We start from the raw sequence: 23881 nt of genomic DNA on the forward strand, positions 1-23881 counted from the left end.
GAGACTCTGAATTTTAGGGGAAATGTGTGTGTGTGTGTACTGAAAGAGACAATGTCTGAGGATTGTTAACTAAAAAGTTTGAGACCCAAATCTGATCCTTATTTTCTGTTGGACATCTCTTGAAGAGTTGAGCTGCTATACAGAGATGGCTTATATCCACTAAAGGCCTGCACTACAGCTAAATTGTAATAGGTCGTTGGAATACTTGGCATGCAAGGCCCTTTATGTGCTAATTCAAGCCTGAATCCTTTTTGCTTCTTTACATATTATCTGTATTCCAACTTGCCATATTCTGAACTTGCAACATACTGTTATTTCTAGTGCCTGGAATTCCTCCTGACTTTCATCTTTATCTACCTTTCAAAGATGCTACCTATTCTTTAAAGCGCAATCCATGAAGCCTACAGATGAGAATATTCCTTCCTTGGAACTTATTAATATCTTCCTGTTAGTCTTTGCACTGAATTAGTTTTTTATATATTTTTTCTCACCAAAGGCCAGGCCTGCATCTTACTCATTTCTGTGTTCCTTACAGCACTGGCAAGAGTTTGAACTTTGTAGTTGTTCAGTAAGCATTTGTTGACTAAATGTAAAACCCCAGAGAAAATAGGTGGTACTTAGTATTAACAATTAACATATATTTTTATTTGTATATGGGAATTGGTAGGGAGCATCCTCGAATGGGAAAACATAATTTTGGAACTAGACAGGGGTGGGTGGGAAGAGCAGCTGAATACTATCTCCCTTGCACATCTGACCATGCACGGTTTCAGAATTCTTGCTGCTTTAACTACTATTACTACCATTTTGAAAGTGTCTTAGTTTTCATTTTACCCTACACACTGTATAATGCTATTGGTGATTGCAAATGAGGTGTAAATTCAGATGAGTTAATCTCTTTATGTGATAATATAAAATATCAGTTTCCAAAGGAGTGATTTTTTTTTTCCCATTACAGGCATGTAATGAATTTACTACACATGTGATGAACCTTCTCCGAGAACAGAGTAGAACACGTCCCATTTCTCCAAAAGAGATTGAAAGAATGGTGGGCATCATCCATCGAAAATTTAGTTCCATTCAAATGCAACTCAAACAAAGCACTTGTGAAGCAGTTATGATTTTAAGATCAAGGTTCCTCGATGCCAGGTATGTGAAGCCATAAATCTATTGCATGGCTTTCCCCCGTCTTTCACTCCTTGTATATTATTTTCTGTAAAACTGACCCATTGGTCTTAAATTCTTTTGGCCATATGAGCTCTTTTGTGCAATGGACAGGTAATTCAACTCATGGTGCCTGTGCTGTCAAGCTTTCCTGTCTGGGAATGGTAGTGTAGTGTGGGTTAGTTGCCAGTTTAGTGACTCAGGAAATGAATAGGATTGGCGTCTCTGCTGATGGCTTTAGGAATATGTAGCCTTTCCATTCTGATGCTAAAAAGTGTTTTTAAGGATAGTTTTCTGCATATAACTATTTTAACAAGGGGTATTTTCTAAGAGTTTCTTAATGTTACACTGCTTGTGCATATTATCGGAAAATACTTGGAGATATTGATACTCCTAAGAAGGAAGAGGCATTTCAGTTAATAGCAGTTACCACAAAGCTCCAGAGTCTGTATATCCAAATCAAGAAAGAAAGCCTATCATTTTTCCTGTAAGGATGAAAATTTCCCTTTATCCGAAGCTTTCCCCAAGTTTCACAGGAGTTAGGTAATATATTGTATATGGTAATAAATTGTATGTGGTGACCTACTGAGTGACAGAACAGAAGAATTGTCAACGTCCTAGTGTACGCTGCCTCTGTAGGGATGCCTCTCGGGGCATTGCCAAAGCTTATGATCAATCTGCAGCTTTGGAAAGGAATTTCTGTTTTGTTTTTCTTTCTTCTCCCATGGAATCTGACAGAGGTGATAATTATCATCCAAATCTCACAATATTAAAGGAAATGACTAAGATAGCTTCTCAACTGGAAAACAAAGTGTGTGGAGCATTTTCAGCGTTTTTCATGTTAGCTCTTTCTTTCCGTCTCAGTTCCTGTCCATCCTTTTGTACGTGAACTAGCACAGTACCTACTAGTCTCCCTGTCTCCAGTCCTACTGCCCTCCAGCCCATCCTCCATATCCCTTGTTTGTTTCTATAACATCACTGTGCTACTCTGATTGCTTTGCTTAAAAACTACGGTAGTTTTCCAATGCTGGATATATGCATACTTCACATATACACTCCTTATCCTGACATTTAAGGCCCGTCCCTGTCTGCATTGCTTCTTTGTTGTTGTGAAGATTTTATTATTCTTTTTTCTATTTAAAAAATGCCAAGCTCACTATGGAAAGTTTGGAAAATATATGGAATAAAAGGATAAGGATAAAAGTTAACCTCATTTTTATTACCTAAAGAAAAAAAAATCACTATAAATGTTTTATTCTCTCTCTTTTTGTTTGGGGGCTTTTTAAAAGAAATATTTCTGTGATGGGTCAATTTACACAGTCTGGTCTGCTTTTTAAAAAATTTACCATGAATACGTAAACATTTCCATGTAGCATAAGCTCTAATTATAAATAGCATTTTAACAATTGAAGTTACCAAATGTATATAAAATAAATAATGTCCTTAGCATTCTCTTATTTTTGAGCATTTAATTTGTCTCCATTAATTATTCTTTTTCTTTTCTTTGTTTTTTATTTTTGAGAGAAGGTCTCATTCTGTCACCCAGGCTGGAGTGCAGTAAATGATGTTCTCATGGCTCACTGCAGCCTCGACTTCCCAGGCTCAAGTGATCTTCCTGCCTCTGCCTCCCGAGTAGCTGGGAGGCATGTGTCACCATGCTTGGATAATTTTTGTATTTTTTGTAGAGATGATGTTTCACCATGTTCCCCAGGCTGGTCTTGAACTCCTGAGCTCAAGCTGTCCTGCCTCCCAAAGTGCTGGGATTACAGGCAGGAGCCACCATGCCCAACCAACTATTAATTTTCATATAATTTCTTCCTTTCTTCTTTCCACAAATATTTATTGATACTGAGGATATATTGGTAAACAAGACAGGTTAACATACTTGCCCCAATTGAGCTTATATTCTACTTAAGGAAACAGACAGTAAACAAGTGAACAAATATGCCATAACACTGTATTTAATAATGTAATGAAATGTACTAGGGTGGTAAGTGGTATGCAGAAAAATAAAGCAAGTCAAGGAGAGAGAAAATGTAGAGGGTACTATTTTAGATAGATTTTTATTGAAACTAACATTTTAATGAAAATCTTCATGGATTAAACCTTTTTGGTCTTTAGGATTATTTCCTAAGGATCAATTCTTAGAAATGGAATTATTAGATCAGAGTTTGAACATTTTCAGTGTTTTTATTTATATATCACTAAATTGTTCTTTCCTGTATTTCTTCCAAAAATGAAATGCTTCATGGAATTATGTTTCTACTGCTTAGAATTCGTTCTTTTCCTAAGTCTAACCACTTACTTCCCTGGCTCCCACAACAAACCGTCTCTCTAAGCTGGTTACCAGTAATGAGTCATCATCTGTGAGGGTATCTGGAATGGAGCCCGGAATGGAACCAGTGCTTGTACTTGTTGGATCTAGTGAGATTTTGCTCATCGTTCCAGGTCTGGTCTAAATGCTCGCTTTTCTGAAAATCCACCTTAATCACCCCACTGAACTAGCCCTTCCTTCCCTTGAACACTTATACTATGTTTATACAACTATTCAGACCGAACTTCCTGTAGACTCCCTTTTCTTGTAGTTTTTCATGAACATTTCTTCTCTCCCTTAGTAAGCCACAGTGTCATTGAAAGCAACAGCCAAGACTTACACATTTGCATTCCCCACAATTCTAGCAAATGACTTATATGTTAGAGGCTATCAAAAATAATTTATTGACTGGCCAGATGAATGAATAATTCCACTTAATACTTTGTAACAGCTCAAATCAGGGTTAAAGAGGTAGTATCAGAAGACAAAAAACATTTTAAAATTACTTGTCAAATTTGAACATTTTATTAAAAAGCCTAATGTAACAAAGATAGTAAAACATATGTCTGATAGAAAGGAATATTTTCTAACATAATTGCTCTCCTTATTTCTGCTGATGCTTTCCCATTCTTGTCAACATGCATGCTTATTTTTTAAATAACTGCATTCATAATGTATACACCTAAATAATTTATTTTTCTTCCATGAAGAGAAAGTATATTAACAGCCTAGAGTGAGCAGAGCCAGAATGAGAGAGTGGCAGAGCTTGGAGCAGAGTCTCTTCTCCCGCAGAGATTGCTGTTAGTAATGTTGTGATGCTGATGGGACACAGGCCTGGACTGATGTGCCACTGCACACTGGCCTGAGGCATAGCCATTTAGAGTGTGGTGAACCCTGGGGGAGTGAAACTGAGGGGAAATGCTTAATGGGCATTTTCTACAGGATGTTTTCTAAAAAATAAATAACGTGTAAGACCAAGTTCTCTCCTGTGCCTTCGAGTGAATGCAAATACTGAGCTTTGGTTCCATCTATTCTTGTAGTGCCTCCCAGCAAGCCCTCTGCACTGAGAAGGCAAGGGGCTCTGCTCTAGGCAAACATGCTCAGTCAGATATATGATTCCCTCGCTCACTCTGACTTCCCGTGCTCATGTTTTCTTCATAATTGGAGAAGACGAAGCATGCACCAATGCAAAACATTTAAGAATAAATTTGTGTGGGTCTGTCTCCTCTTCTAGTAGAAGTGCTGTAGTTTGGACACAGCCAGAATGTCCAGTGAGCTATTCTGTTTGTTCTCTGAGGTGTTTTGATGTTTGTTAAAAACCACCCCTGGGCAAAAGTGATGTGAGCCAAACTTCTCTTTGCTTTCCTAGACATATTTCTTTTTGATCCTCCTTTCACACGTCCCTATTTCCCAAAGAGATGCACTTGTGTCATCTATTCCCATCTACCCTGGGCCTTGCTCCTGGGCTCCGTGTTTTATACTAGGAGTCACAGACTCACATGCTTACATATAGTGGAATTGAGTAGAGTGACTGGATCAGGGATACAGGGAGGGACAAGGAGGGTTAGAGCAGGCAGGTGCATATCTAAGGGGGCACTATTACTCAGCGTTAGCCTAGAGCTGCCTTCTAAGAATGTGGGCCCAGTATGGCTGGTATCCCAATTTTTCATAAGAAGTCAGAAACCTAGATTTTTATGAGCAAGTAATTACTGTGTGGTCTCAACAAATAATGTCTATGGGTCAGATAATGCCTGTAAATTTGGCATTTTCAGTATCTAGTCTAGACCTTACCCATGCACCTACTCATCAGAGTGTACCTCTTCAACGTGCTCTCACCTTGGGACCTTGTCTTTCTCTTCAAGCAACACATGACTCCTGCAAAAATGCTAACTGGCCTCCTTTTTGGTGTATTTGTCCTCGTTCCCTTCCTTCCCTGTCTTCCCTTACCACCTTCCCATCCAGTTCATCATCAAATCCTGTTGACTGTAATCCCCAAATAGATCTTGAATCTCATCTTCATCTCCCAGAAAACAATAGTTTAACCCTCCTAAAAATTATTGAAATTAAGAAATTTCAGGACTAAAACCTGAGTTGTTTTGATCAGACCTAGATTTCTTGCTCCCTTGACTCTCCCTTAATGTTGAAATGTAGATGACATACTTAACCTGCCATATGAGTGACATCATTTTGACTAGAAGAATCTCATACAGTGCATACCTTTACAACAGCCTACTGACTTTGTCTTTTCTGACTGTGGGATATCACAGTTGAGAAGAATTAAGATTATTTGGAAGAGAGTATTAAGAAAATTATCTGGGGAAGGTATTTTCTAGTTACTGGGGTACTTAATTGAAAGTGAATTCTGACAAATGATAATTTTCAGGCTGGAATTCTTTAAAATCTTAATAACAAAACCCAAATATAAATGACATTTTTGCTACTTGAAATATATTGTTAATAAATGCTTGATCTTTTGAAATTCTGTTGCCCCCTTCCCAACAAAAACAAAAGAAAAATTTTTGTTCTCTCCTCTTTGCCTAGTGAAGAAAATCATACCCCAGTCCAGTCAGTTGCTTAAGCAGAAAAACCTAGAAATCCTTCCCGATGTATTTTTTTTCCCCCTAAACTTCCTTCTCTATCTACCTCACTCACTCCTCCCATTCAATACATCATCAGGTCCTATTGCTTTTACCTTTCAAGTAGATCTTGAATCTTATTTTCATTGCTCTCACCTTGTGCCAAGTTACTATCATCTTCATTTTGACCAGTGCAGTCATCTCCTAAAATGGGCTTTGTAGTTCTTTTCATGCCCTCCTCCAACTATTCTCAGCAATCAGAATGATCTTTTAAAAACACGAAACTTAAAACCTTTAATAGTTTCCTATTGCACTCAGCATAAAATCCAAAAAATTTTATAGAGTCCACTGAGCTTCTATAATCTGCCCCCTGCCCATCCTTCCAGACACATCTCACACATTCCCTTTTACAGTGCTCCAACCTGCTCTAACCCTTTAGACAAGATATTTCTGTTTCAGAACTCTTCCTCTGCCCAGTCCTCTTCCCTGTAAGCTCTCTGATAGACCTTGTTTGTTCTCACTGGATCTTCATTGAATACCTAAAATATTAGGTCCTCGAAGAATGAAGCACAATTAATTGTGTTTCATAGTCTGGTATTTTTCTCAGTGATCCTACATCTTAAAATGAGTTGGATAATGCTTTGGAGGATGTCTAGAACATAACTTACAATATTATAGAAATAAATTAGAACTTAAGGATGTTTAAAAAGAGAAATCTACTTTTTTGGTATCATCCTAATTAACCTATCCCTCTTAGGTTAATGTTGATTGTAACTGCATTTCTTTTTTTTTCACTCTTATCATAGACGGAAAAGGCGTAACTTCAGTAAACAGGCCACAGAAATCTTGAATGAATATTTTTACTCACACCTCAGCAACCCCTACCCCAGTGAAGAAGCCAAAGAGGAGCTGGCCAAGAAATGCAGCATCACAGTGTCACAGGTGAGAAAGGACCCATGGATCTGTCTTGTTCCCTGTGGATACAGGAACCCCATTCCTCCCTCAGGGCGTTATAATCAAATTTCATATCCAAATGTTCTATCATCAAAAAAGATACAAAGAAAATGTAGATATTTCTACAGTTTTGGGCAAGATTTTAAACCTTTGATAATTTTTTTTTTTTTTTTTTTGAGACAGAGTCTCTCTCTGTCGCCCAGGCTGGAGTGCAGTGGCCGGATCTTGGCTCACAGCAAGCTCCGCCTCCCGGGTTCACGCCATTCTTCTGCCTCAGTCTCTGGAGTACCTGGGACTATAGGACCCGCCACCTCGCCCGGCTAGTTTTTTTTGTATTTTTTTAGTAGAGACGGGGTTTCACCAGGTTAGCCAGGATGGTCTCGATCTCCTGACCTCGTGATCCGCCCGTCTTGGCCTCCTAAAGTGCTGGGATTACAGGCTTGATCCACCGCGCCCGCCCAACCTTTGATAATTTTTAAAAACCCTAAGTGGCAAGGAATCAAGACCACCACCACCCCCATTCCCCAGTGTAAATCTTCTCTAGAGAGGACATAAACATGCCATGGGGAGAGACGCAGTTTACATTTAAGTGACTCTCCAGTAAATGGCATGTATTCCTGATTTCGCTGATTTAGATGACTGACCTAAGCTTCTACCAGCAAGAAACCAATTTATTTTGTTGCTGAAAGGAAATTTAATATAACTCTTTGGTGAAAGCTTTGAGGAATTCACCAGGCCCTTTCTTGGTAACATACTACAATGTTGGAGTCCCAGGGATTTCTTTGCTTCCTTGTTATCCATTAAACACGAGAATTAAATTCATGCTTTCAGGGTTTTTGGTTTTGGGGTTTTAAAAAAAAGTTTATTTGTAATAATTTCTGACCCTGAAGTTAGTTGTCATATTCTAACAAAAATACATTCAGTTTTAGTCAAATAGACTGGTATTTGGACTGAGGATTGGAAACAAATAAATTAGCAAACGCCTGTACCTCTTTAGAACATAAATATATCCTATTAGCATTACCTCTAAAATACAAATTTATTTAAATGTTCATATTATTGTTAATAGATGACATTTGAAGAGCATTTCTTTATAGCATGCAAAAGCAGCAGTTTACCAACCAGTTTTTGTAGTGAAACTTAAGGAAAAGCTGACCCTTGTCAAAAATTTCAGTGTTCACTAGGGGTCACATGAAACCATTTTTATAAGTAGTTTCTAAATAAATACTCATGCTGTAGATAAAGTTCAAGATCCCCTTCAAGTTCCAATGAGGGTCTCATGTCAGTGTATGAAGTCATTGTTATTTAAGGGAATAGGGCCTGGGTGTAAGATGATTTCCAGCTCCTCTTTTGGCATTATTTTCTGTAGAAACTCAAGAGCAAGCTTTGATTCATAACTAAGATTTCATTCAAGGTTTATTGTCATTTCTCTTATGAAATGGTATATCTTGATTTCTTTGTACGCAGTTAGAAATGGAATATAACTGATTTGAATTACCAGCTTACATAGACATATATTATATAAAACATTACAAACTGGGTTACTTACTTCCATATGAAATATGGAGGAATAGTATGATATGCTGGGTTAGCTGGAGAAGACAAAATTAAAAGAAGAATCGTTTCAAGTAGGGTTTTATGGTGAGCGCCTTTTCCCTGAACATTAATGAAAGGATTAGGTTCATGCCAAACACCAGATGATGATGCCACATCTGGTTTTCCTGTTCTCACAACCACTCTCTGACTTAGAATTTGAATGTTTGTGGATGAATTTAAGGTATTTTCTTGCTTCCACTCTTTTTTTAAAAACACTTCTATAATATCTGCACCATTAGAGAATAACACAGATTAATATCATCTATTTCAAAAACAATGAAATCTGGAGTTTTCATTAGCTGTAGTACTTCACACTTTGTGAGTAGTGTAGAGTGTGCTCAGTACACACTTGTGGAATAAGTGATAAAAAGGTTTCCTTCTGGCTATTCTGAACTAGGGAGTTTTAACTTCTAAAATAGGCTAGGAACCCATTTACCAGTGTGTGTTTTTTAAAATAGTTAATTACTAAATTTATTTCACTTATTTTCTATGGAAAAATAGCTTTATTATGTTTTGATTTTTTTTTTAAGCAATTGCTGAGAAAAAGGTACAGAGGTAGAAATAATATAGATATAGCTCTATTACTTTGTCTAAAAAGCAAACTTTCTGACCTTGTTTCTTCCAGGTCAGCCTTTCAAACACAGAATTTCAGAAATAGGTTATGCTTATAAATTTTATGCTTATAAATTAATGGCCTTTTGTTTAAGTTTTTAAAAAGTGAAAGCAAAGGATTTCTGTTCCAGGCCTGACAGGTCAACTGCTTTTTCTTTTTCTTTTTTTAAGACAGGGTCTCACTCTGTCGCACAGGCTGCAGTGCAGGGTATGTTTGAACTGTAACTTTGAACTCCTGGGCTCAAGCAATCCTCCTGCCTCAGCCTCCTGATTGCTAGGACTACAGGCATGCCACCACACCCAGCTAATTTTTTAATTTTTTTGTACAGACAGGGTTTCACCCTGTTGTCCAAGCTGGTCTTGAACTCCTGGCCTCAAGTGATCCTCCAGCCTCAGCCTCCCAAAGTGCTGGGATTACAAGCATGAACCACTGCACCTGGCTAACTACTTTCAAAAGAGAAATCATACTGAAATACAATGAAATTTAGAATCCAGAAATTGTTCATAGAGAAAACTAACTTCAAAAATATTGAAACCCCCTGAAAACAGGCAACTGGAATAATACTATTTTTACTAGATGTAGAATATATGAAACTGTGATTTATTATTTACTGCAACTGCTTATAATAATAGGGAAACTTCAGAAGAAATGTAAGGCAATATCTTTAGTGCTGTGAGGGCAGGCTAGAATTTCTTAAACAGGACATAAAATGTGTAAGGAACAAAAGAAAAGATTGATATCAGATTCAGTGGTAGAACTTTTGTTTATCAAAGTACTTAATAAAGACTGAAAACATCAACATGATACAACCATTGAGTAAAGATTGGATCAGATATAATTATCAATAGATATTATATCTAGAGGAAAATTTAGATGAAGAACAAGTTGCAAGAGATATTTAAAAAGTAATAATAAAGTGGAGAAATGGAACAAAAACTTGACCAAGTGATCAGAATCAACATCACCAAGGAGGAGCAGACAGACATTAGGTGTAGTATTTCATCCAAGAACATAACCTGAATCTAATCACAAGACAACACCAGACAAATCCCAAATGAGGAATGTTCTATTGAGGACAGAAGCGGGGAGGGAGCATTATTCTTTAAAAACATCCAAGAAAGGCCATGGAAATGTTCTAGATTAAAAGAAGCTAAAGAGATATGACAAGTAATTTCAATACTTTACCCTAGATTGGATTCTGTACTGTAGGGAAAACCATACCATAAAGGATATTGTTGGGTTAAATTTACTGAAGTAAGTTGAAATTGATAATTGTACTATGGTTATGTGAGAGAATCTCTCTAGACTTAGCAAATACACACTGACTGACTTAGGGGTAAAGGACCATGATGTATGTAACTTAGCCTCAAATGTTCAGAAAAAAAAAATGTGTGTTTGCATGTATATGTGTGTATGTGTGTATATGAACAGACATACACACACAGAGAGAACATGAGTGCCCACAAAGATAAAACAAATGGGGGAAAATGTTAATAATAGGGGAAGGGCATATACAGATATTTCTTTATGTCATTTTTATTGTTGCAGCTTTTTTGCACGTTTGAAATTATTTTCAAATAAAATATTTTCTAAACTGTGGGGACAGTCCACAGACTGCAAGAAGATACTTACAAGTGTATAAACAACAGAGGATTAAAACATAAAATATAAGGAGTGCCTATAAATTAATAAGAAAAGGCAAAAAACCTATTTCAAAAATAGGCAAGAGAGTCAAAGAAGGATTTCATGGAAGAAAAAATAGAAATGGTCAATTGTATGAAAAGATCCTCATTCTTATTAGCTATCAGGAAAATGTGATTTAAAAATTGCAGTGAAATAACTTACATTTCCTAGTTTGGCACATTCTGCTACCAAGAATGTGTAGCAGTAGGAGCCCTTATAATATTGGTGGTAGGGATGTAAATTGATATAGTCACTTCGGAAAACTTCTGACATTATTTTATAAATTTAAACATGCATATACCATTCAACCCACAATTTCTAGAATACCTCTTGTCTGTATTTCAGGAAACACTGGTAAGAACATTCATAGTAACATTGTTTGAAATGGCAAAAAATTTGAAACAAACCATTTGTCCACAGACCGGAGAAATGAGTAAATATGCTTTGTTATAATCCCACAATAGAACACTATACAGCAGTGGAAAAAGAGTGATCTACATGTATCAATTCATGTTGAGTGAAAAATGCAAATTGGAGAATACACGTAACATAACATTTTTACGAAGTTTAAAACCAAGCAAGCTAAACAGCATATTGTCAGGGGACACTTATATATGGTTAAAAATAAAGGAAGAAAGGCAATAATAAAATTTAAAAAGGGCCGGGTGTGGTGGCTCACGCCTGTAATCCCAGCACTTTGGGAGGCCAAGACGGGTGGATCACCTGAGATCGAGAGTTTGAGACCAGCCTGACCAACATGGAGAAACCTTGCCTCTACTAAAAATACAAAAAGTAGCCAGGCGTGGTGGTGCACACCTGTAATCCCACCTACTCAGGAGGCTGAGGCAGGAGAATCACTTGAATCCAGGAGGTGGAAGTTGTGGGGTGAGCCGAGATCATGCCTTTGCACTCCAGCCTGGGCATCAAGAGCAAAACTCCATCTAAAAAAAAAAAAAGAAGAATCCAATGATATGGGATCAAGAAAGAACAATCAAGGAGTTTCAGTGTTACTAATAGTCTTTCTTAATTTTAGTGGCAGGTTTACAGAGATTAATTATTATGCATTACAAACCTGCATATATAAGGCAAGAAAGTCTCATGTCAGTTATTAAATCTAAATAACAGAATTTAAAAAGACTGTTTCCATTCGTTTAACAAATATTTATTGAATAATGCTGATTATGTGCCGAATACTATGCTAGGGATGAAAGAGACATCAGTGAACTTAACCAGACAGACCCGTGTCCTAACTGATAGAAATGTGTACATATACTCACTGAAAGATATCTATAGGAATATCCTTAGTAACAGTATCCATAATAGCCAAAACTAGAAACAATGCAAATGTCCATCAATAGGAAAATAGGTATATTTATGTATATTTGGAATATTTATGTATGATATATTTATGTGTGGTATATTTATATATATTTGGAATGTTATTTAACAATGAGAATGAATGAACTATAACCACATGTAACTACATAATGCTAAGTAAAAGAAGTGCTTGATTTCATTTATAAAAAATGGAAAAACCAACTTGATTTCATTTATAAAAAATAGAAAAACAAGCAAAATTAACCTTGGGGTTAGAAATCAGATTAATAGTTATCTTTGGGGGAATGGTGATTGGAAGGAGGAAGAAGTATTTCTCGATCTAAGTGGTAGTTCCATGGGTATGTTCACTTTATGAAAATTCATTAAACTCTTTACCTATGATGTGTGGCCCTTTTTTGTATATTTTTATTTTATTTGACTAAAGAGTTTGCTTACAAAACAAAAACAAGCCTGCCCTCATGGAATTACATTTTTGTGGGAGTATACAGATAAGTAAACAAGATAGTTACGAAGTGATAGTTACTCTTGACGAATAAAGGAGGGAAGGGGTTAGAAGATGCAATTTTTAATAGGGTGGTAAAGAAAGCCCCTCCTGAGGAGGTATCTTTTGGTTAGATTGAAGGAGATGAAGACAAGTCATGTGGATAATCAGTGAGGAACATTCTAGCAGAGGGAACAGCAAGTACAGAGGCCCTGAGGTAGAAGTGCCCTAAGCAAGGGAGCAAGTAGTAGGCGATGAAGTTAAAGATGCTGGGGAAGAAATAAATGGTTCATGGGCCTTCTAGGCCATGGTGATGACTTGGGCTTTCACTGTGAGATGGGAAACTGAGGAGTGACATGGATCTGACTTAAGTTTTATAGGATCACCATGGCAGCTGTACTGACATTAGACCCTGGGAGGCAAGGGAAAGCAGAGATATCAGTTGGGGTACACTCGAGTGTTCACTCAAGTGAGTATTTGTTATAGAAATGATGAAATGTGACTGGGTTCTGGATAAATTGTGAAGGTACAGGGTTTCCTGATAGGTTGGATGTAGGATGTGTGAGAAAGAGATTTGCTAAACCAGAATTTGAAATTTCTGATTTCTTGACTTGCTTTGATTAAGTAAGCTGGAGTTCCCCTTTTACCTAACATCCTGAAAATTGACAAAAGAATAAACTATTTCACATGTCATATGCACTGAGAATCATACTTAAATTGTCACATACTCTTAATTAGTAGAGCAGATATTAGTATAATTTTATTTTTTGGAATAGAGCTAATTTACATTGATTATTTGAGTTATTAAGCCATAAAAAACTTCATTCTTCTCCTAATTCCAATTTTGAATTTGAGTAACTGGCTGTATTTTCTCTGCTAGGTGTTTTTAGAATGAAAAATGTTAACTTATTCTTCATTTCTACCGTAATTGAAATGTACTGTAAAGAAAGGATTGATTTAAAAACAAAAACAAATGAGAACCAGAAATGGTAGAGAGATTAAGTGACAGCATTAAGACTCATTCATTTATTCATTCAATCAACATATTTTAGAGCTCTTAAAGTGGCAAATAAGACCTGCTTTTATAATAGTCTAATGTAGATACCAACACAATCTCACCCATTCAGGTGAGGAAACTGAAGTTCAGAGAAGTTAAGTGATTTGACAGGGGTCACAAGCCTTAGTGAGTAGGGGACTTGGGGATTTTTACACAGAGATTCTTAATAAAGGGGGAGAAACTGAAGTCTTACTTTTTTTCCTGCAAGAGGCAATGTGATTCATTCATCCCCAGGGTCCAGGCTGCAGAGTACTGGTTTGTGAGGTACGGACCTTGGCTTATATCACTAGGGCTGCATCATTTTCCTGCTAAGCTACTTTAGAGACTCTAGGCTAGTTAGTAGTCTGAGGTCTCTTTACTCATTAAACTACTTATTCCAAAGCAGTGAATATTCAGTAAGCTAATTAAAATTTGTAAGTAAGATTTCCTTATTAAAAAAACTATTAAAATAAGAAGAAGCCCGTTAAAATAATAATTAGAGCAGGAAAAAAGAAGATGACTATCAAATTACAGTACTTTTTTTCAGCTATACATAAAAGCCTTTTCAGTTGCTTTGGCAGTAGACAGAAGGCAGAAGTAGATTTCTACTGCAAGTATGCAGTTGGTAAACCAGAAACAAGTTGAAGGAAAAGGCAACTTATTTTGTTAAAACGATTCTTTCACATGTCTTAAAAGAAAGCTACAGACCCTCTGTTCTAAAAGCTCTGATTGTGTATCCCAGTGGAGGTGGGACATCATTAAACAGTGTGCCGAGAATAAAAGAGCAGGTTGTAAAAAGATGGGAGCTTTGAGGATGCTGTAGCACCAAGTACAGATGAGGCATATCTGCAAGATTTAAAGAAAACAGAGAAGCTTCTGATTTTTTTGTTGCTGTTGTTGTTCTCTACAGACAATCAGCACCATGATTAGTGTGGTGCTTAAAGCTTGCTCCAGCAATATCAGATATTATATTTATTTTAGAATTGACTATCTTGAGGAAATCTCTAACACGCAGTTGATATGATACCCAAACAAAGGATAAAGAGACAATTTTTCCGGCTGGGCATGGTGGTTCACACCTGTAATCCCAGCACTTTGGGAGGTTGAGGCGGGCAGATCGCCTGAGCTCAGGAGTTCAAAACTACCTGGGCAACCTCGTCTCTACTAAAATACCAAAAATTAGCCAGGCGTGGTGGCATGTGCCTTGAGCCTGGATGTGGAGGTTGCAGTGAGCCAACATCATGCCACTGCACTCCAGCTTGGGCTACCGAGTGAGACTCTGTCTCAAAAAAAAAAAAAAAAAAAGAGAGAGAGAGACAATTTCCAGCTTAGATTTAGTGTTTTGGAGTTTCCCTATACCTGGAAGAAGTCGTAATCAAAATTGTGGTTCCTCCATTTTTTGTCCCCTTTGCCTTCTTTTACCTATTCCTTCTCTTCTTCCTTCCAGTTGAGTATTCTTACCAGTTTTTCTCATGCTAGTCTCAGCACTGTGTCTAACCTTTCCGTTGGCCTGGCTTCCATGAGGCATTTGAGGCTAATAGGTCAATAAATAAGCCAGGGTCCCAGTAGAAAACAGATGCCACACTCAAACTGGAATAATTGGAGGACACTTTATAAGTGAGGTAAAACAACTTGCCCAAGGTCACTGAGCAAGTGACCATTTACAATAGTGTGGACACAGTGTAGGGAAACCACAAAGGATAATACTAGTGATTGGTTCTGTTACCCACTTGGCCTGAAGAGATGAGGGCAAGGTTAGTAGATCTGAAGACAGAGGAGGTGTGTGGAGAAGGCCAGTGACTGAGACCTGAGAAAAGGCAGCCTTATAGTGCAGGAGTCAGGAAAACAAATACTGTGATCTCACTCTTTTCCCTTCCCATCTGCTGCCAGTGCCTACTATTGGCCAGAAGCCTGAGGGTACCCAGGGCAGCCTTCTGGGGCCCATGACAGGGTATACAGCGGATAGGGAGGAGTGAACAGAAGATAGACAATGTAGTCCAAAGGGTGAAGACACCTGGTCAGAACAGGCTCCACGCTCAAGCCTCCTGACTTCCCACTTCTGTTGATTCTTTGATGTTTGCATCCAGAAACCTTCTCCAGAGATGCTCCTGGGCTTTCCTTGTTTCTTCTCTTTTGATTTCTCTCCTCTCCCAATTCTTCTGTCAGCTATGTGGAGAACACATTTTTCTAAATAAGTATGGGTTTTGAGAGTAGAAACTACAGTTTAAATAAGTTTAAAGTACCTTTGGCTAGATCAAATACCAGGATTTTTGGCTATTTTCCTAATTTGCTCAATAGGTACTTAGTGCCTACTATATGTTAGGCACTATGCCTGGCACTGTGACAAAGAAAGGTCAGTAAGATAGGGTTCTTCTCCCCAAGAAGTATTGAATTTGTTGGGGGAAACAGACAGATGTGTTACTGACAGAATATAAAAGTTACCTGAGGAAGCACACAGGCACAAATGGATGCCATGTGAGGAATATAGTACAAAGAGGGGTTTACTTTCTACTGAGAGGATCAGGAAAGACCTTCTAGAGAAAATGATGTGTAGAACCTGGAGAAGGATGAATAAGACTTTGGGAGAAAGGGTATTCTAAGCAGAGGAAACTCAGAAGCAAAAAACAGTTATGTTAGGAAAACAGTTTAATAAGTCTGGAGCCTGTGTTATTATGTGGGGGGTGAGGGATTTTATTACAAGACTTAAGGCTACAGACTGTGAAGACTCAGAGAATCCTGAACTAAAACCCCAGCTCCTCCCCAGTTTATTAGCTCAGTGACCTTGGGCAAGTCGTTTTACCTCAGTGTGCCTCCTTTCCTCATGTGTGTAGTTGGGATAAAAATAGCGTGTACTGGCCAGGCATGGTGGCTCACACCTGTAATCCCAGCACTTTGGGAGGCTGAGGCGGGCAGATTGCTCAAGCTCAGGAGTTCAATACTAGCCTGGCCAACATGGTGAAACCCCGTATCTACTAAAAATACAAAAAATTAGCCGGGCATGGTGGTGCAACACCTGTAGTCCTAGCTACTCAGGAGGCTCAGGCAGGAGAATTGCTTGAATCCAGGAGGCAGAGTTTGCAGTAAGCCGAGATTATGCCACTGCACTCCAACCTGGGCAACAGAGTGAGGCTCCGTCTCAAAAAGAAAAAAAAAATAGCGTGTACTTCCTAGGGTTACGGGAGTTTCAGTAAGATAAAACATGTGTAAAGCACCTGGCAAAGTGCCTATCACAGAGTAAGTGAAGATATAATAGTAATTATTGTTATGCAGTTTCTCCTGCTTGGAATTGTCTCTCCCTGCCCCCTGCCAAACACATACAGACATCTTATTAATTTCTACTCCTTCAAAGCTCACTTCAAATATCATTTCTTCAAGAAGGCTTTCTGTGATACTTCCAGTTCCTATCCTCCATTGTATATTCTCATAACTTCTTTTCCCCATGATCGTAACTAAATAATGATTTGTTAAATACTGTTCCCCTGATAGATGGTAAACTTGATTTTGGCCAGAACTACTATCTTATTCACCCTTATATTCTAAATGCCTAGCACAGTGTGTCCAGCACATAGACATTTATTGAAGATGGTGATATTATTAACTGATATAGGAAACACATAAGGAAAAGCTAGTTTGATGGAGGGGACATTAAATCTTGGCAGCAGTTATGCTAGGTTCACATTGCCTTCAGCATCTGTTGGGAAATGTTCAGTTTGGAAATATAACTTAGAAGAAAGGTCAAGGTTAAAGATACAGCTTGGAGGTCATTCACTTAAGTTCCTAGTTGAGGCCCTGGGAATGGATGAAGTTGCCCAGGGAGCCTGCAGATAATAAGAAAATAAGGCTGGGGGAAATGACATTTCCCTGATTCCATTGCCAATTCTAAGGTGGTAGCTAAAAGGCTGAGAATTTAAGCAGGGCTTTAGACAACTTTTCAGGGGTGAAAAGGTGTGAATTGGTGTCTAGGACCTGCTAAAGGATGCTGCCTTTTTCCCTTTGCTTTGGGTTAGGACTTAAACTGCTAGGGCTACATCTTAGCAGCGAGCACATCAGAAATAGACCCTAATGGAAGATCTGCTATTCTACCTTAGAATACCTCATTCCTTGACATTGGATTGCTGCTATTCATAGGTGCTTGGACAAATCAAATACAAAATTTTTTTTGTGGAGAAAGATAGCAGCATCCTAGACTTCAAATTGTTTCTATAAACAAAGCAAAAAAAAAAAAAAAAAACACGAAAACAAAAAAACTGGGCACACAATCAGAAAAAAACAGCTATACAAGACAACATGACAATGTTTCTGGTACAGAAACCAGCAGAAACAACAGACAATAGAAACAGACTCAACATAGTATAGGAAATAAAGGAATCTGACATGGACTATAAAATAACTATGCTTAATGTCTATAATGGAGGAAAGACAAACTGGACAATTCTGTCAGCGAATTGGAAACCATAAAAAAAGGGTCAAATAAAAATGTTAGAATCAAAATTAGGAACCCATTGGATTGAGTTAAAAGAAGATTAGACATTGCTGAAAGGAAAATTAGTGGACTGGAAGATGAATCACAAGAAAATAATGGTATTGAAGAATACAGAGACAATAGGATAGAAAAATTGGGAGACAGAATAGGAGATATAGAGGATACAGTAAGAAAGTCTAATATACATGTGATTGAGCCCCAGAAGCAAATGTGAGAATGGGTCAGAAGCAATATTTTCAATGTAATGACTGAAAACTTTCCAAAACCCATAGCAAATTCCAAGACCTAGACTTGTGAACAACACCAGTCCCCAAACAATAAATAAATAGGAATCCACACTAAACATGGTTGAAACAAAAGCAGCCAGTGGGAAAAGTAAGTTTGCCTTTAATAAAACAACAATTGAATGACCACTGATTTCTTAACTGAAACAATAAAGACATAATACAGTAGAGTGATACCTTTAAAGAGATGAGTCAGATTAAATGTCAGCCTAGAATTCTGTACCTGCCAAAAATGTCCTTTGATAGTGAAGGTGAAATAAAGACATTTTCAGTCAAAAACTGTAATAATTTTTCTCATTTTCTCTCTAAAGGAAATACAAAAAATGTGTTCTGCAGACAGAAATAAAAAGATTACAGATACAGGGTAGGAGATACAGGAAGGAGTAGAAAAGCAAAGAAAAGGATAAATATGTATGTAAATCTAAGTGAGTAGTACTGTTTAAAGTACAGATAGTGTCTTATTTTGCTTACGGTATGTATAGACTTAAAATATACAACAATAATGCCTTGTAAGTTATGAAAGGAGAGTAACTGTTCCAAGACTCTTACGTTTTCTGGAAAAGATGGCAAAAATACCAATTAGTGAAAAAGTACCAATTAATGTTGGACTTGAATAGTCGAGAAAGTGTAAATCTCCAGGGTAGTCATAAAAAAAAGTAAAAGAATATATAGCTTTCAAATTAATAAAGAGAGACAGAGACATAGAATCCTTTTTTTAAAATAAGCAGTCTAAAAGATGGCAAGGGAAAAAGAAAAAATGCATAGTAAGTGGGACAAATAGGAAGTAAATAGGAAGTAGTTAGTAAGATGATAGGCTTATACCTAAATATGTCAGTAATCACATTAAAGTAAATGAATTTAATACTCTAAGTAATAGAGTCAGGATTTAAAAATGAAACTTAATTATGTGTTCTCTAAAAGACATATTTAAAATATAAGGACATAGAAAGTATAGCAGTATGAAAAAATGTAAATGTGCACAATAGCCAAAAGAAAGTTTGTGTTGATCTAATAATATCAGATAAAGAGCACTTCAAGGAAGCTCAAAAAACATAAAGCAAAACTTATACAATTTTAAAGAAAAATAGGCAAATTCAAAATCACTATAGGAGATTTTCACACTTTTCTGTAACTGAACAAGCAGACACATACATATAAGTCAGTAAGGACATAAAACAGTGCTTCTTAAACTTTAGCATACATAAATAAGAATGATCTGGAGAGCTTTTAGAATATAGATTTCTGGGCCCCATTCCCAGAGGTTCTGATTCAAAGTGTATGTAGTGGGGCTGGCAATTTACAGCTCCCAGATTATGCTGATGCTGATGGTTCTGGAACTATACTTTGGAGTAGCACAGATATAGAAGGTTTTAACAATTAGCAGACTTGACCTAATGGACATATATAGAAACACTACATCCAACCACTGCAGAATATACATTCTAATTTTAAGCACTTATAGAACATTTTGAAAGTTGACTATATTCTGGGACAAAGTACCTCTCAATAAATTTTAAACAGTTTAAAACAGACTATGTTTTCTGACTACAGTGGAATTAAACTAGAAATCACAGATAACTAGAAAATAACATAACCAAATAAAATTCCATATGTTTAGAAATTAAACAATATAACCCTTGGGTTAATGAAGAAATCACAATGGAAATTAGAAAATAACTGAATGACAGTGAAAAGATAACATACCAAAACTCATGGGGTACAGCTAAAGCCATGTTTAGAAAGAAATAGCTTTAAATATATATTATATATACATGAATGTGTATGTGGTGTGTGTATGTATGTATATACTGTACATATCTGTATATATGTGCATGTATATCCGTGTGTGTGTATATATATATGCACACGCATACACAGTAGGTCCATTTCTAATTTAATCTACAAACACATTATCTATGTACAATTTTTCTTGCTCCAGTCTTTATAATAGCAAAAGACTGAAAATTCAGTTCAACCTCCACCTCCTGGGCTCAAGTGATCCTCCCAACTCAGCCTCCCAAGTAGCTAGGACTACAGGCATGAGCCACCATGCCTGGCTAATTTTTGTATTTTTTGTAGAGATGGAGTTTCACCATATTTCCCAGGCTAGTCTCAAACTCCTAAGCTCAAACCATCTTCCTGCCTCGGCCTCTCAAAGTGCTGGAATTATAGGCATGAGCCACCGCACCCATCCAGTGCTGTCCTTTCATATCATGTATTTTGATAAACTGGTATTTTAACTTCAGATGACCGTACATTCTGTGTAGGAAGGCGGAGAAGTCACTCAGACTCTGCTCCAGCACTATTTAGTAACAGTGTGACCTTAAGCAAATTATTTAATGAGTCATTTTTTATCTATAAAATGAGAATAACGATAATTTGCTCAGGGGATTCAGGGGTTGATGAAATAATGTATGAAGAGTGTCTAGTACAGGGCCTGGCGTCTCATGAATGTTCATTAAATGCCAGTTGTCATCCATTCAACCTACATTTTCTTGCTGGGCATACAGAGTCTTATAAAGGATCCAAAAGAAAGAGGGAACAAAGGTTCTGACATCCGGCAAACTAGCGTGCTAAGTATTCACAGGCTCCCTGAAGGTGAGATCCAGGGCGGGGCATGAGGGTGTGTCTGTTCTTAGTCTCTGATGGACCTACCATATATATATATTTTGTATTCTTTACTCCAGAAATGCATGAGATTCATTTTTGATGAGAATTAATTATATATATTGAAAGCTTACTATGCTTTTTGAGGATAGGTATACCCGCTTTAACAATTAAATGAAATTTTTCTGGATTTTTGAAAAGAAAAGAAAACTGCAGTGGGTATGTGGTGAGGAATGGTGTTTGAATAAATAAGCGTTTCCCTTAAACAAGAGGTGTGACTGTAGGATTTCTTTTCATAGGACACTGAATGCATGTTGATGTTTTTATTTACAGAGATAAGATTTACCTGAAACTTGTCAGAACAAAAAGTCTGGCCCATCGTTATTTGGAGTGCTCTGTGCATTCATTCTGGGATGCTGCTGTGTTGCCTGGGAGATGGCTTCACCTTTCAGCGTAGCTGATGGGAGGCAGTTCCACAGTTGTGATGTCAGTGTTTCAAAATCTGTCAAAGAGGCTTTCCATAGAGCCTAGGAAGGAAAACTACTAAGTTGTATACCTACCACATTTTTTTTTCTAATAAGAAAAATAATTTTAAAGAAAAAAAACCTCTTAACTGTAAATGTTGTCTGTGGTAATTTAGAGGCACCCCTCAGCACATGTTTTAGGGAGTTGAACAGTGTCATCCATTTTCTATGTACTGTGGCCACAAGGCTGATGTTTTATACACTTTTGCAGATGAGCCTCTTTGTGAATGTCACGAGCAGTTATCAGTCTATCATGCAGAGGAGAAAGGGCAAAGCTGAACTGTAAGAGTGTCAGCACATTATGGCAATAAAATTTTTCACAGCCTCAAATTTAAAAAATACTGTATTTGACAAGGGAATCTGTTTTAAATTATTTCAAATGCTATGGAAACTGAATTTCTATTTGTTCGGTTCTCCCATTAAAAGTGGGATATTTTCCAAAAGTTGGTTTTCAAGTCAGTTGTGATAAATTTGCAACTTCTTTTCTTTTCTCTCTCTCTCGCTCTCTTTTTTTTTTTTTTTTGAGACAGAGTCTCGCTGTGTTGCCCAGGCTGGTGTGCAATGGCTTGATTTCGGCTCACTGCAACCTCCACCTCCCGGGTTCTCCCACAGTTCTCCTGCCTCAGCCTCCTGAGTAGCTGGGACTACAGGCGTGCACCACCATGCCTGGCTAATTTTTGTATTTTTAGTGGAGACGGAGTTTCACCATGTTGACCAGGCTGGTCTCAAACTCCTAACCTCAGGTGATCCACCCACTTTGGCTTCCCAGTGTGTTAGGATTACAGGCATGAGCCACCGCACCTGGCCACATTTGCAACTTGTTTTCTTAGAAGAGAAAAAAAAATGTGTGGATTCTTGGGCTAGCCCACATTTTAACCATGAAGGAGCTGAAATATTTTGCACTGAAAAGGTAGAATATAAGTTTGTAGACCTCACCATTTAATACAGTGAAAAAGAAATGAAATTGAGTAAAGAATAATTTTTAAAACTTGTACTAAGTATTAAGAGAAAACAAGTTTTATCAGGCAAGACATAATGAAACGGGCTTTGTAACTTTAGGTGAGTTACATAAACTTTTTGACTTCAGTTTTTGCTTCAGTAAAATTGGGTCTTTGTAACAGTTAAATGAGATAATACATGCAAAATTCCTAATACAGAGCTGGCTCATAATGAGCTCTTTGCAAATGGCCACTGTTTGAAAACAGGCACAAGTGGCATTGGAATTCAGGTTTCCTGCAAATTCCAGGTCCAGTGCATTGTCCTGCTGAGTTGGGACACGGATGAGAAGGGATACAGGTAGTGCTGTCAGGTACTTGTGCAGAGCAATAGCCCAGCAGGAGTGTGGCAGATGGGAGCTCTTGGTCTTCTGTGGTAGGAATTTTATTCTGTTCAGGTATGTAGGAGTTCACCTCCTTTTCCCTTCTTGCTGCTGCCTGTTCCCTCTTACCAGTGTCTCACCAGCACTGGGGGCAGGGCCAGCTTGCCCAGAACTTGAAGCTCCTGGGAAAAGGGGTCCTGACCTTAGGCACTGCAGGAAGTAAGCATGGCGTGTATGCCGTTGGCCTTCAGAGGGTTTTGTTATTGCTGATTTGTTTTAAGAAAAGGGAAAACTAACATTTACTGAGTGCCTGGTACATCCCTGGCACAGTCCTATGTATTCAACATGCCATCTCATTTAATGTTCACAACAGCCCCATGAAGAGGAGGTATCATTATTCCACCTTGTAGACCAGGAAAGGAGAACCTTAGATGGCAAGACTTGTCTAAGGTAACATAGGCAGGAAATTGCAGAGCTGAGATTTACACACAGGTCCATTTGGCTCTCAAACCCATTTATCCAGCTGTCCTCAGAGTTCTTAGAGGAATGCACACAGTGTGTGTATCCAGAGTGCCCAGCCTTTCTGTCCTTATAGAAACTGTATCAAACCTGTACCTTCTGGAGGGAGAGGACTGGTGTGAAATTTAGAATTTATTAACACCATTAACTTTAAAAATTGAACAGTATCTGGCTTCCATCCCTCACTTCAAATTGAATCACATAATGGGGATGAAAACATTGATTAGGGAGAAACTCTTTGTTAGAGGTAAAATTGTTTACCATGTAAATGTGCTACCATGTTCCATTATACATGACTTAACATTTCAACATTTCATAATCTGTTATATTTAATTAGGCACAGTACATAAAGTATGCATCACAAGTAAACATGGGGAAACACAATGGCAAA

At 37.6% G+C, this 23881-nt stretch overlaps 1 protein-coding gene across 3 annotated transcripts in view; it reads left to right on the forward strand.

The window, feature by feature from the left end:
* The window catches only part of LOC105463927 (PBX homeobox 3), a 226566-nt gene that overhangs the window by 187102 nt on the left and 15583 nt on the right, over window positions 1–23881 (forward strand). For all 3 annotated transcript variants that reach the window (XM_011711363.2, XM_011711365.3, XM_011711364.2), the window contains exons 4-5: window positions 959–1149; window positions 6861–6996. In XM_011711363.2, coding sequence (XP_011709665.1) covers window positions 959–1149; window positions 6861–6996 — 327 coding nt within the window. The remainder of the gene's footprint in view (window positions 1–958; window positions 1150–6860; window positions 6997–23881) is intronic.

This window comes from Macaca nemestrina, chromosome 14, assembly GCF_043159975.1.
Source record: "Macaca nemestrina isolate mMacNem1 chromosome 14, mMacNem.hap1, whole genome shotgun sequence".
NCBI lineage: Eukaryota > Metazoa > Chordata > Mammalia > Primates > Cercopithecidae > Macaca > Macaca nemestrina.